Source organism: Spermophilus citellus (assembly GCF_964194105.1).
Source record: "Spermophilus citellus genome assembly, chromosome: 8".
Taxonomy (NCBI): Eukaryota; Metazoa; Chordata; class Mammalia; order Rodentia; family Sciuridae; genus Spermophilus; species Spermophilus citellus.
The window spans coordinates 33,984,053-33,997,979 of record NC_138189.1 but is presented as its reverse complement, the minus strand read 5'-3'; the positions used below and the strand labels follow the sequence as shown (position 1 = coordinate 33,997,979).

Genomic DNA, 13,927 nt, shown 5'->3' with positions numbered 1-13,927 from the left:
GAAGTAAATCTCAGGTTAGACACAGTTCAAGTAGAGTTAGTAAATTTAAAGATAGTACTGAAAATTCCATCTTGAATATGCATAAAAACACAACAGCTGTCTGTCTGTATGTATATAGGGTGGGGGGGTGTCAAATAATTTATTTTCCCTACTTCTTCTAGATCTTCTCAAATAAAGATGTTTTGCTTTATTAATTTTTAAATGGAAGAAAGAAACTGTATAAAATATACTACATATATATGTACGTATGTATAGTATTAACTAAAGAAAAAATACATTTACACAAGTAAAAATTTATTCAAGAAAAGAGGCATTCTATCCCAAATTTTTTTACCTGAGGAAAAATTATAAACTTGACTTATAAACTTAATGCTGTAGAGACCTTAAAGTGATTGAAAATTTCAAATTAGGTGTTCCTTAAATAAAGTTCTTTGCCATATATAAAAAAGACCACATCTGAAATTAGTTGCTTTTATAGCAGTTCACTACCACACCAGGCAAATTTCAGATAATTCTGAATGACACACAAAAAAAGTGTCTGCATATGTTTAGATATGGGTGTGTCTTACATCTTTGTCAAACATTCCAGGTCAAAGGGACCCAAGCTTCATGTAGCAGGGCAGTCTCACCTTACTTAACCTGACTGCAAGATCAGATTCCCAGTGGCAGTTGTTTAACTTACAGTGTCAAAATCAAACAGAACTATTAAAGACAAATCTCCCAAGAAATGAATGTTCATTTAGAAAGAGAACATAAAAATTAAATTGCAATTCAAGACACACACACACACACACACACACACACACACATAGCCCACAATGTTCTTGGGTCTATCCTGTGAACAAAAGGTGAAGGTTTTATTAAGATGGAGAGATCTACACAAATGATTTTGAAAGAAATTTCATTGGCACTTGCAATGGATTACTGACGCTGGCAAGCTCTGATTGGGGAGCGGCACAAGTTACTATGTAAAGCTATCCTTAAAGTCATAACCAGCTGTTTCCTTGTCATTTGCTAAATAAAATTAGTCTTAAAGTCATGGCAGCCCATTTCTTTGGCTCAGTTTTAGGAGATAGTTCCTAGAACAGGTATCTGTGAATGTCCCCCTCCCCCGTGGCCCCTCCACTCCATTTTGCATAATTATTTTCATAATGGTAAGATGATCTAGATAATTTCAGTATTAATTGTGGCACATAAATAAGCAATTATGTTGAGACCTACTTGTTTTCCACCACTGCCATCTTATGCAGATGCCTGCATTTTCTGGTAGTCTTTTTTTGTGTGTGTGTGACAATATCATACATATCCTGTGAGGTTATACACAAGTGATATTTCAAAATGATTGAGGATTGCATCCAAAATTTTATTCATTTAAATAATTTTTGAACACCTACCATGTGCAAGGCACTTTAGAGGCAGAGCAGTGTTTGAACTTCAGTATAAAAGACAAACAAAACCAATTTTCTGAATGAAAATTCTCCCAAGCGGAGTTATTAATCATGAGTTCAACTTTTCTCAAAGCCCTGGATCTTCACACAGTGAATATAACTTGTCTATGCTGTGCCGCTCCAATAGCTTCAGCTCACCATAACTCTCTACTTTTACCTTGCTAAGGGTAGCACAGATAACTACATGCAGTGAGGATTTTCCATAAACACAGACTAGACAATTCTGAGTCTCATCCAATGGAGTGTACTCATTTTAGTGTCTATAAAGAACCTGATTTAGCTCCTAACAATGCGCCCAGCACTTGATGTAGCCCTCTCAATAAGGGAGTGTTAACTATGGCTGAAAAAATATCTGTAAATAATATATTTTTTGCATGTGATTTTAAAACAAGGATACATTTAGTGCAGAAGGCCAAATTCTGTCCTCTGCTTTTCTCAATATTACAAGGAAGTTAGAAACTTAATTTCTCGTATTCAAGGTATCAGTTTCTTCCACTAGAATGTTTGGATATACTGCAGAATTCAGTCCTTCAGATCTTATTACTTATCACTTTTGTTTTTGTTATTGTGATTTTTTGAAGATTTTCTTAGTTTTAAAATGACCTATATTCATTTCATTGAAAATTTCATTAGCTTCTGGAAAAAAATAAAGATCATAAGTTAAACTTTTCCTTCTTCTTGAGAAGGGACTGTGAGGGGAAATTATCATTTCCTTTTGCTTTGCCCCCCTTCCCATTCCACCACTGAAAAATGGAAAGAAGTTCATAATTAGAGCTTGGAATATCCCATCTGCTCTGAGGTCACTAAGTTCTATTTCTCTCAAGGGTTCTAAATCATACTCCATTAGTCTGCTTCCAAATCTCAGCCCTGAGACTAGAGACCCCTATATGGGTAATATCACTAAGAAAGTAATTGCAGGTAAATGATTTATTTTTTCCTGGTCTAGTAAAACCATGAAGACTAAACAGTAGAATTTTTTAAAACATTAAACCAAAGACAAATAATAACAAAAGGAACAATAGGCAATTTGTAAATGAGCAAAAACTAGAGAAACGTAAGTGGTACATAAAGCTAAAGCTAAAAAGAACTTTAAAAACAATCCAGTAATTTTATTTTACAAGTTAAATCAACTGAGTCTTAAAGTGGTACAATTAAAAACTGCTGTTTAAGGCAGTTCCTGTTTTGTTCAAGGTTCTCTGCACTGTACCACCAGCCCTCTTGAACAGGTCCAGTAGGCCTGTGTTGCTTAAAGTTTATTCTCTGTGAACGCTGATCCCACACAGGGCTCTAGCCTCTGGAAGGTTCTGTGAGCATATAAGTTGGGACCTGTGCCATACAGCCATTGAGAGACCCACTGCGATTTTTTTTAATTTATATATAACAGCAGTATGCATTACAATTCTTATTACATATATAGAGCACAATTTTTTATATCTCCAGTTGTATACATAGTATATTCACACCAATTCGTGTCTTCATACCTGTACTTTGGATAATAATGATCATCACATTCCACCATCATTAATTACCCCAAACCCCCTCCCTTTCCCTCCAACCCCTCTGCCCTATCTACAGTTCATCTATTCCTCCCATGCTTCCCCTCCTTATCCCATTATGAATCAGCCTCCTTATATCAAAGAAAACATTTGGCATTTGGTTTTGGGGGATTGGCTAACTTCACTTAGCATTATCTTCTCTAATTCCATCCATTTACCTGCAAATGCCATGATTTTATTCTCTTTTATTGCTCTTTTATTTCATTGTGTATATATGCCACACTTTTTTATCCATTCATCTATTGAAGGGCATATAGTTGGTTCTACAGTTTAGCTATTGTGAATTGTGCTGCTATAAACATTGATGTGGCTGTGTCCCTGTAGTATGCTATTTTTAAGTCCTTTGGGTATAGAACAAGAAGAGGGATAGCTGGGTCAAATGGTGGTTCCATACCCAATTTTTCAAGAAATCTCCATACTGCTTTCCATATTAGCTGCACCAATTTGCAGTCCTACTAGCAGTGTATGAGTGTACCTTTTCCCCCACATCCTCACCAACACTTATTGTTCTTTGTCTTCATAATAGCTGCCATTCTGACTGGAGTGAGATGAAATCTTAGAGTGGTTTTGATTTGCATTTCTCTAATTGCTAGTGATGATGAACATTTTTTTATGTATTTGTTGATTGATTGTATATCCTCTGAGAAGTGTCTCTTCAGGTCCTTGGCCCATTTATTGATTGGGATATTTGTTTTTTGGGTGTTTAGCTTTTTGAGTTTTTTATATACCCTAGAGATTAGTGCTCTGTCTGATGTGTGAGGGGTAAAGATTTTCTCCCAAGATGTAGGCTCTCTATTCACCTCACAGATTGTTTCTTTTACTGAGAAGAAGCTTTTTAGTTTAAATCCAACTCATTTATTGATTCATGATTATAATTTTTTGCACTATAGGGGTCTTCTTAAGTAAGTTGAGGCCTAATACAATATCATGGAGATTTGGGCCTACTTTTTCTTCTATTAGACACAGGGTATCTAGTTTAGTTCTTAGGTCCTTGATCCACTTTGAGTTGAGTTTTGTGCATGATGAGAGATAGGGGTCTAATTTCACTTTGTTGCATATGGATTTCCAGTTTTACAAGCACCATTTGTTGAAAAGCCTATCTTTTCTTCAGGTATGTTTTTAGCACCTTTGTCTAATAACTGTATTTATGTGGGTTTGTCTTTGTGTCCTCTGTTCTGTATCATTGGTCCACCATTCTACTTTGGTGCCAAAACCATGCTGTTTTTGTTACTATTGCTCTGCAGTATAGTTTAAGGTGTGGTATAGCGATTTCACCTGCTTCACTCTTCCTGCTAAGGTTTGCTGTAGCTATTCTGAGTCTCTTATTTTTCCAGATGAATTTCATGATTGCTTTTTCTATTTCTATGAGGAATGTCATTGGAATTTTTATTGAAATTGCATTAAATCTGTATGGTGCTTTGCAAGTATGTTCATTTTAATAATATTAATTCTGCCTATCCAAGAGCAAGGTAGATCTTTCCATCTTTTAAGGTCTTCTTTGATTTCTTTCTTTAGGATTCTGTAATTTTCATTATATAGATCTTTTACCTCTTTCATTAAGTTGATTCCCAAGTTGGTTTTTTTTTTTTTTTAGGCTATTGAGAATGGGGTAGTTTTCCTCATTTCCCTTTCTGAGGATTTGTCACTAATATACAGAAACGCCTTTGATTTATGGGTATTGATTTTATATCCTGCTGCTTTGCTGAATTCATTTGCTTGTTCTAGGAGTTTTCTGGTGGAACTTTTAGGGTCTTTCAGGTATAGAATCATATCATCAGCAAATAGTGCCAATTTGAGTTCTTCTTTTCCAATGTGTATCCCTTTAATTTCTTTCATCTGTCTAATTGGTCTGGCCAGTGTTTCAAGAAATATGTTAAATAGAAGTGGTGAAAGAGGGCATCTCTGTCTTGTTCCAGTTTTTAGAGAGAATACCTTCAATTTTTGTCCATTTAGAATGATGTTGTCCTGGGGCTTAGCATAGATAGCCTTATGATGTTGAGATATGTTCCTGTTATCCCTAGTTTTTCTAATGTTTTAAACATAAAGGGGTGCTGTATTTTGTCAAATGCCTTTTCAGCGTCTATTGAGGTGATCATATGATTTTTTAAGTCTATTGATATGATTTTAAAGGCATGAGCAGTATTGCAGCAGGGCCACCCGTTAGCTCTGTTCAGTCCAGCATTTCCTGGACTTTCTTGAGTTCTGGTCCCATTCTTCCTTGTAGCACCTTTTCAGAGCTCTACAGAACTGTTAGGGCTAGGTGAGAATCTTGCAGTATTTGGGAAGTAAATAAGTATTAATATTCACATTTCAAACATTGGAGTAACTATAGTGATTTATTCCAAAAGAAAATGAGAATGTAGGCCTGGAACCTCCCCTTAGTATCTACTGGGTATTTTTTCCAGGATCTCCACAGATACCCAAATACAGAGATGCTCAAGTCCCTTATATTAGATGACACAGTGCATGCATATAACCTACACACATCTTCTCTGGTACTTTCAGTTATCTCTGTGTTGCTGTTAACACTTCATACAATGTAAATGCTGTATAAATAGCTGTTATACTATATTGTTTAGGTGATAAGAAAAAAGTCTATACCTGTCCTGTACAAGCAACCACCCAGGGCCTGATGACGTCTGTCTGTGATTGGTTGAGTCCTTGAATACAGAACCTGCAGATCCAGAGGTCTAGCTGTATTTCTTTGTGTCATTAGGGAAACAGGGTTATCTGGAAAAAATATTTCATGCCTTAAAATAAGTACTAAAAGTGATTAGTTATTTTTATACTGATTTGGTAACTAGTAGTGTCATACCATTAACTTTATTAAACTCAGAATGCTTTATTAAGTACATTATACCTTCTCTTTGTTTTCCAGGACACTGTAATTTATGAACGACTTGCAGAGACTTCAAAATACAAAGAAATTACCCTCAAACATTTAGAACAGTTTGCTACAGAAGGTGAGAATAATAGTAGTAAAGTATGATTAAAATACACAGAAATCATATACTCTTGAGAGCTTACAAGGTCACTCGTATTATTTTACCTAGACATACCTAAAATAAGGTATCAATATTGAGAACTTAGATTTTACTATATTCTGTTCCCATACAATATTTTTATTAGAAAACTAAAACTGTATTTATTGAAATGTTCAGAGGCTTTATCCCCACATTTTAGGTAGTAAGACCCATAAATCTGTTTACTTTTCAGAATGGATATAATTTACAGTGTAAACACTTCAGCTTATATCTCAAGAAATTCATTAGGGAAGAAATGAGTCAAAGAACTGAAATATTCTAATCTGAATAAGAGAGAGAAGAAATAAATAAGCCTATGTGATTATGAAAATGAGTATCAATTTAGGTAGAACTGAAGACTTTTTTTAAGGCCCAACCACATGTCAAGCTCTGTGTTAGACCTAAGAATCGATGATAAAAAAGAAAAAAGCTTAACCCTGTCTCTCTGCCTTGAAATATGATGATGTGTGGAACAAAACAGTACCTGGTCTAGAGAGCTGATCTAGATAGGATGAAAGGAAGTAAGGGTTGTAAACATTAGGGTCAATACCACAAGAATTTGTAGTCTTATCTCTGAACTTGGCAACAGTGGTCACAGCTGTATCTAAATCTCCCATCTCAGTTTTGCCTCCTGTTTCAGCTAGAACAGTCGCCAGGGGCACCAAGCCTGACCCCTGACCAAATCCCCTCCTGATCCAGGCTGAGAAAAGATAGAAATGTTTTTTAAAAATCACTAGAAAAAAATTATAATAGACTTTGAAAATCAAGGACACAAAGAACCTCCTCCCAGTTCTGCAGAAAGCAGGAACACAGAAGCATACACGATGATAGAGCTCAGACCCTCAGACAGGGCCCAGGCAGGGTCAATCTACCACACACAGCACAGGTATTGTTTGGTTTGGTTTTGCTTGTTGAGAGGTCTGGAGGCATCTTCCTCTGGATATGATGATACACATGCTCTGGCTCTCAGACATATTTGAGTTGGCTCGGCCCCCACCTTCACTCCATTCTTTCTGGCTCTGGGCTGAATGTCACTTCTGCTCAATGGCTCCCCTCAAATAAATTTTCCAGCCAAGTTTCCAAAAGTGAAAAACATGCCCTAATATGGCCCCGTGGATTTAACCTCCACTCTCAGTGATCCGGCAATAGATAACCCTACTCCTTTCTTAGAAAGACCCTCCTGGTATTTTATGTCACAGGTTCTTTGCTTCTTGCTTCTGACATATTGCCTTGAACATATTTTATTTGACAAGATGGTGAAGCCTAGAGTCTGGCTCTGATTGTTTTTAGAGTTAAATGACCTTGAGTGAGGCATTCTCTTAGGAACCTAGGTAGCTGCTTCCTTACATGGCTGAGAAGTACTCTGGCCTCTCTTTTCTTCTAGTCCCTCTCCTTTCTTCTGGCTGAGGGTGAAGTGAGCTATGAAAGCCGTAGACACTGAGCTCTGGGAGTAGGTCAGTGCACACATGAGGCTTGAGTGCCTTCCCTGAACACGTCTGTTCCTTATTGCCACTGACCCTCCATTTACAAAGATTCTTTTTGCCATAAATTTATAGTGGTAAACAGCAGTGATAAATACAGTCATACAGCCCAGTAAGAGGAAGGTCACTCTCCCAGTTGACTTTAAGGGGTTTCCCTGTCCCTCCTCATAAGCATCTGAAGCCACTATTCTGAGTCAGCCACTGTATCTGACAGTGGAGTTACAGATAGGAAGAACTCCAGGTCTCTGCTGTCCAGGAGCCTCAATCTGATAGAGGAGACCATGAGAGCAAACGTATAGAGTATTGTTATTCACAACATAGGAGCATTTGGGGATTTCTGCTTGTGTCATCCAGGTGAGAGGAGGCTGTTTCAAAACGATGGCTTGAAGAACTGAGTCTTAAAGTTGATTCAAAACTGACAGTGGCAAGGTATTTGGGAGGGTAGAGTGGAGACCCTGGTATGGAGAAGGTGGCAGCAGGGAAAGAGGTTGAGGCAGTTGATGAAACAAGTAAGAGCCATACATCAGGGTTTACCTCTCATCTTGGAGAATGTTCAGAAGATTTCAAACCAAGGAAGCCCTTAGTAAGATCAGGATTTTAGAAGAGTCACTCCAGGTGTGGAGGATGGATGAAAAGGACTGGGAATGAGAAGCACAGTGCCAATCTTAAGAGTGAGAGGACATTGATAGATGTTTTATACTGAGGTTTTGTCATAGCCGAGTTGGATTTAGCACATTATTTGAATGCAGTCGGTCTTTTCAAATGGGACTTTATTAAACAAAAACAGGAACATCAGACTTCTGAATAAAATCTTCTTTGGTGTGTCTGGGTGTGTGTTGCCTCTTCCAGGGTTAAGAACTTTGTGTTTTGCTGTGGCTGAGATTTCCGAGAGCGACTTTGAGGAATGGAGAGCTGTCTACCAGCGGGCGTCCACCTCTGTGCAGAACAGGCTGTTGAAGCTGGAGGAGAGCTACGAGCTGATCGAAAAGGTGAGTGGAGGGCTGTTTTGGTCCTCCAGAAAGTCAAGTTTCCACAGAGTCTCAGTCTTTACTCTTGGGACCAATGGAATAAAAAGCAGACCATCATGATGCAACACTCACCGTTGAATTTCCTCTCACTGTCTAGCATTAATACACCTTCATTAATAGCATTTATGAGAGCGAAGTTTACTGAACAGTCTCAGGTTTAGACATTACGATGTATAGACCTTCACTCTTACAGCTTGGGATCACAGTTTGGTCTGACGATCTCCTTAACAATTTCTTCCATTGTTTCTGCATCACTGAGGACATGGAGCACGCCCACACACACATTATATACACATACATGTGTGCTTAGAATTAATCTAAGCATATTTAATATGTAATATAAAATCATGATATAGCTTACATAATCTGTAGCTAGTAATTAGTAATACTTAAGTGAATAATCCTGGTCGTATACCTGGCCAATTGTTGTACTACACTTATGCACCCCTCTCCCTCTATTATTTTGATCACAAGTATAAATATCCCTCTTTTACAGATGAAGAAACTAAAGCCAGTCAGCCTAAAAGTATACATACACTATGGCTGGTGCTATAGAAATAGCAAGATGTTAATTATCAGTGGCAAATAATTTTGTGTACTCTGTGCCAGGTGCTGTTCATAGCACTTTTGTTTATTAACTATTTAATCCCTTTGAAGTGTTAATTATCCTATTTACATATGAAGAAATCAAGGCACACATTAAGTCATCCTGCTAACATTACACAGCTCCTAAGAGCAACAAATCTCCCTCCTACCCATTTTCATGCTTTGAAGCACTCACGTGCCTCCACTCTAACCTTTAACTACCCATTAAATAACTCCCCAGTTGCTCAGTACCTTCAACATATTCATATTTGTACAGCATGGAGGCAAACTAGCTCGTCAGCCGCAGTTCATCAGATAGAGATATTTACCCCTTATATATGAATTTAATATGAATTTAATATTTTCTGCACTTTATTCTAAGAAGACATGTGATAGCATATGTAATACCTTCCAGCTTGGCCCTCCTCACCAAATTTAGAGGTGTGCACACAGCAGGGGCTTGCTATCAATTTATTTATTGAACCTGCTGTTTTTTTCTTTTTGGGCCACTTTCTAACATTTATATATGATTATGTCTTTTGGGTATTATATGATGAAATAAAATAATATGGGGCCATGACCGTAATCTCCAATGAAAGTCATGTATTATATCTTACTAATGGTATGGAATTTTTATCTTTTGCTTTCCTTACTCTTAAGAATTTTTTAATTACCATATTTGTAAATGATTCTCTTATTTCTGCTATCTTCTCTCCCATGCTAATGATATGGAATTAATGTATAGTGACACTAAAAATACATTTGAAAATGGATTATTAAATTGTTTGTACTTGAAGGATATATAGAAAATTCTGGAGCTGAAGGCTCAATAATCCTAACATTCTTACTCTTAATTTCTTAGTATCTATAGGTTAGATTTTCTAGGATTTACAATTTTCTTGTTAATGTCTGATTAAAACACCTTAGTACTTTGAGGTTTTTAACAGAAGTAGATGTTCAATCTTTTTCCAGCAGATGGTGATCATGAGTTGCATTGAAATTTAAGTTGCCTGAGAAAAATCCATTGAAAGTTTTTGTTGTTGTTTCTTTGGGTTTGTTTGTTTGATTGTTTAGTTTACCTACATGGAAACCTCCCTTATGATTGCTTTTTAGCTAAAACAAGTGAAAATGGAAAATTAGAGCTAATTTATCTTTACTTCTTGATAAGCCACAGGCTCTAACATGTTAAAAAGTCTTAAGACCCAGAAAGGTGAAGAGATTGGGTCCCTTACTCAGCCAGAGTATTGAGGAGGGGGTTTGGGGACAGGAAAGATGGTGGAATGAGGTGGACATCAATCATTACCCGAGGTACATGTATGACTGCACATATGGTGTGACGCTACATCATGTACAATCAGAGAAATAAAAAGTTGTGCTGCAGTTGTGCACAATGAATCAAAATGCATTCTGTTGTCATATATACCTAATTAAAATAAATTTATAATTTTTTTTTTTTAAATTCAGAGAACACGAGTACACTTCTGGGCTTCTGGAAACTTAAAAAAATAATTAGTTTTTTGCATCCTTCTGTATTCCTCAAACTGGGTTTTTATTCAGTTATACATTCAGTTAACTTTCATTAGGCAGTTAAAAGGTACTAGATATCCAACTGCACAAGCCCATGAGGAAAATGGTTTGGGCCCTCTGGGTGCCCTGGTCTGAACAAGTCTCAAGTTGAGGAAACCTCAGAAACCCCCCTGAAGTGATCCACATGCTCCATCTGACGGAAGCATGCAGAGCGGTGGTAACTTTTGAAAGAGCTTAAAAGAGTGTTGAACCAGGTAGAGGAAAGCAGAAGTCTTTTTTAAAGGAAAAAAGAATGACACAGGGGTCTCTGCAACTGAGCTGTTTTTCTAAAAAGTGGCTGTGCCAACACTGGTCCTTTGAGAACTGTGGAGTTTTTAGAAGTCTATAGAGCCAGGGTGATATCACTTTGTTGTTGGTCTGAGTTTCCATTCTTTGTTAAACTCAGCTGGGGTCAGTTCCGTAGAAGTTTTGATTTACTGCCGTGAAAACCACCCTAGTGAGGCAAGTTTCAACCTGTCAGGCCGCTGATTCTGCTCATGTGTCACCCTGGCTTTAAATTTAGCTGTCACAGCCTTAGAGTTCATCCAATTTGGCTTCTTCCTTACCTACTTTAACAGAGACATGTTGATTAGGCAATCTATTTTTTATATGTTTGGAATCTATTTTTATGTAGACTCTGATGTTGGACTTAACATATAAGGAAATGAATTTTTTTATCGTGAGAGTGGTTTTCAAGAAAATGTTTTTAGGGCAGAACCCATTTTCCAAACAAAACATTCCCTGAACCATGATAATCATAATTGATAAAAGCAGCACTGCCCTGGCTGAAAAGGGGTGGAGAGAAGCCCCTTGTTGGCTTCCGCTCCCCCTCCACCATGGTGGTCCGTGAGGGGCTTTTCAGGACTGTGGGGTCCTCTGAGTACAATTTGGAGACTATATAATGTTACCTCTGTGTGTGGACTTTTTAGAAAATGTGCTTCTCAAAAGATCAGAACTTCATTGTGGTCATACAAGATGTTTCTGAACACATTTGAATCAGTGACCCGGAATGCCGTCAACACAGTGTTGGTAGTATTACTTCAAAAACAATTCAAAATTTGAAAGATTTATAGAGCATTCCACAAAAACAAGAATGTTTTTGATAAATAAATATTTTACAATATGATTAAGGTTGTACTTTCAAACCCTGTGTGCTCTCTCTCCCTCTCCTACCTCCTCTCACCCCTGTCATATTCATTCAAATGAGTAAATTCAGTTTTTAAAATTTAGTTAAAGCCATATTCCTTCGGGGGTTATAACTTCTGGTGTGAACTGAAAAAACTACCCAGCTAGACCACAAATATGCAAGAATACGTTGATATCTATCCATAGGTGCAAGGCTGGGTTACTTTTCTACCCCAAGACATCTGAGCATTAGAGTGCACTGCCTTAACCCCACCCCCACCCCCAAGGACACATTGAAGGGAAGAGAACACAGAGGTATGAAGAATCCTCTGCTAATGGCATCCATGTTGACAGTCATCATTAGAGGAGAGAACTGGGGATTTTAAAATTTATCTAAAATATAATCACAGCTGTTGTAATATTGTATTGTGTGGGCTCCAACACTTGCATCCATATGGTAAACTTTTCAGAATACTAAAAAAAAAAAATTCTTAGGCCATGAGTTGTTTCAAGAATCAGTTACTGGTACATTTTCTTTTCTGTTACTAAATATAAGCCAGGGAGTGACATTTGATAGTAGGAGAGTCTTAACTTGTTCAGGAATAAGGTCACTTAGTTAACATGCAAAAGGTACTGTCAGAGTCATCTCAGATGCTCCAGTTGTCTTGACCCACTTGGAAGAGGAATATTACAGCTTCACTCTGGTGCTATGGACAGTAATACCTCCTAGTCCCTCCTCATCACCACTTGAGAGAATTTACAGTTGTCTAATTTTCAGATGACAAACTTGACCTGTTTTGTCTTCCTTAACCTTATTCTTTTGAAATACAGTATAGTTGAATTCATCATTTCATCTTATGAAACCAGTTATAGTGTTCAGTCTATACTTTTTAAAGCCAGATTATTTTTAAATAAATTTAAATTTAAATTATATCTGCATTTATTTAAAAAGAATTGTAAATAACAAAATATTATAAAATCTTAAGTTTTATTAGCAATGGTTTCTCTGAAATTTCTCACCTATTTGCTTTGATCTGTCACTTTAATTTTATTCTAACATTTGAAACACAAATTATTTTTACCTCATTCATTCTGTTCTGCTGGATTCCTTTGAAAATTAATAGTACAGAGAGTTCTGATCTTACTTTCTTATTTTCTAATTAAACCAGTGGTAGAATATGAAGATGTGTCTTCATGGAAAATATAGCTTTTTAAATTTTTTATATTTATTTGCTTCAATCAATGTGATTATATCTTTAGCACTACACAAATTACCTACTAATAGCTTCTATGTTTATGAAAGCACATTATGTATCTTGAGCATCATAGAAAATAAAGCAGTGTGATATAATACTATCTAGATTGAGCATTGATTGAAGCAGTATTTCCCTAATAGTAAAATTTTTTTCTTGTTTTGAGGAGGGGAAAAAAGTAGAAGCTTAACTTATGCTTTTATCTGGTGAAGTTTTTAAAAATAGATTGTGGGTCAGAGGATCATTTCTGAACTGGAAAGCAGAACCAGAGTGCTATAATTTTGGCATTGTCTAACTCTCCTTTGATCAAATAGTAGTGTTGTATCTTATATGCATTTATAATTTGTGATTAATGTATACCCACTAGATTGAAATTTCATGAGAGCAATCATAATTATCATATTCATCTCTGTATCTCCAGTGCTTGACTGTCTGGCCTACGTTAATCACTCAATAAATATTTGAAGAACAAATGAATTATTCAATTAGATGAATTATTCAGAACCTGGAGCTTAGTAAGTGCTTGCTTAGTGAAAACCTGGTTCCTAGTACCAATATAGTTTACACTTTTCACACATTGAAGGCCTTGGTACCAAATGTAATGTCACTAAGGATTAATTTAGGGCTACAGCAGAAAAGGAGCTAATAATTTTACAAAATGCATTCTTAAGAAGTTTAGGATCACTTGTTTAAAAAAAAATCTGTCTCCAGAGTTACTTGTATATAAATATAAGAAGAACATGTTTGAAAAGATTCAACATCACACATTTGAGCACTGGGAAAGGCAGACTCTCTTCTGGTCTCTGGGGCACAGTAGGGGAAAGGATTGAAAAATCTCTACCTTTGTTTTGAGTGATACAAG

At 36.6% G+C, this 13,927-nt stretch overlaps 1 protein-coding gene across 4 annotated transcripts in view; it reads left to right on the top strand.

Annotated features, from left to right (window-relative positions):
- Positions 1-13,927, top strand: part of ATP8A1 (ATPase phospholipid transporting 8A1) — a 221,418-nt gene that overhangs the window by 100,635 nt on the left and 106,856 nt on the right. For all 4 annotated transcript variants that reach the window (XM_081303539.1, XM_081303538.1, XM_081303536.1 and 1 more), the window contains 2 exons: positions 5,883-5,967; positions 8,358-8,497. In XM_081303539.1, the coding sequence (XP_081159665.1) occupies positions 5,883-5,967; positions 8,358-8,497 (225 nt within the window). The remainder of the gene's footprint in view (positions 1-5,882; positions 5,968-8,357; positions 8,498-13,927) is intronic.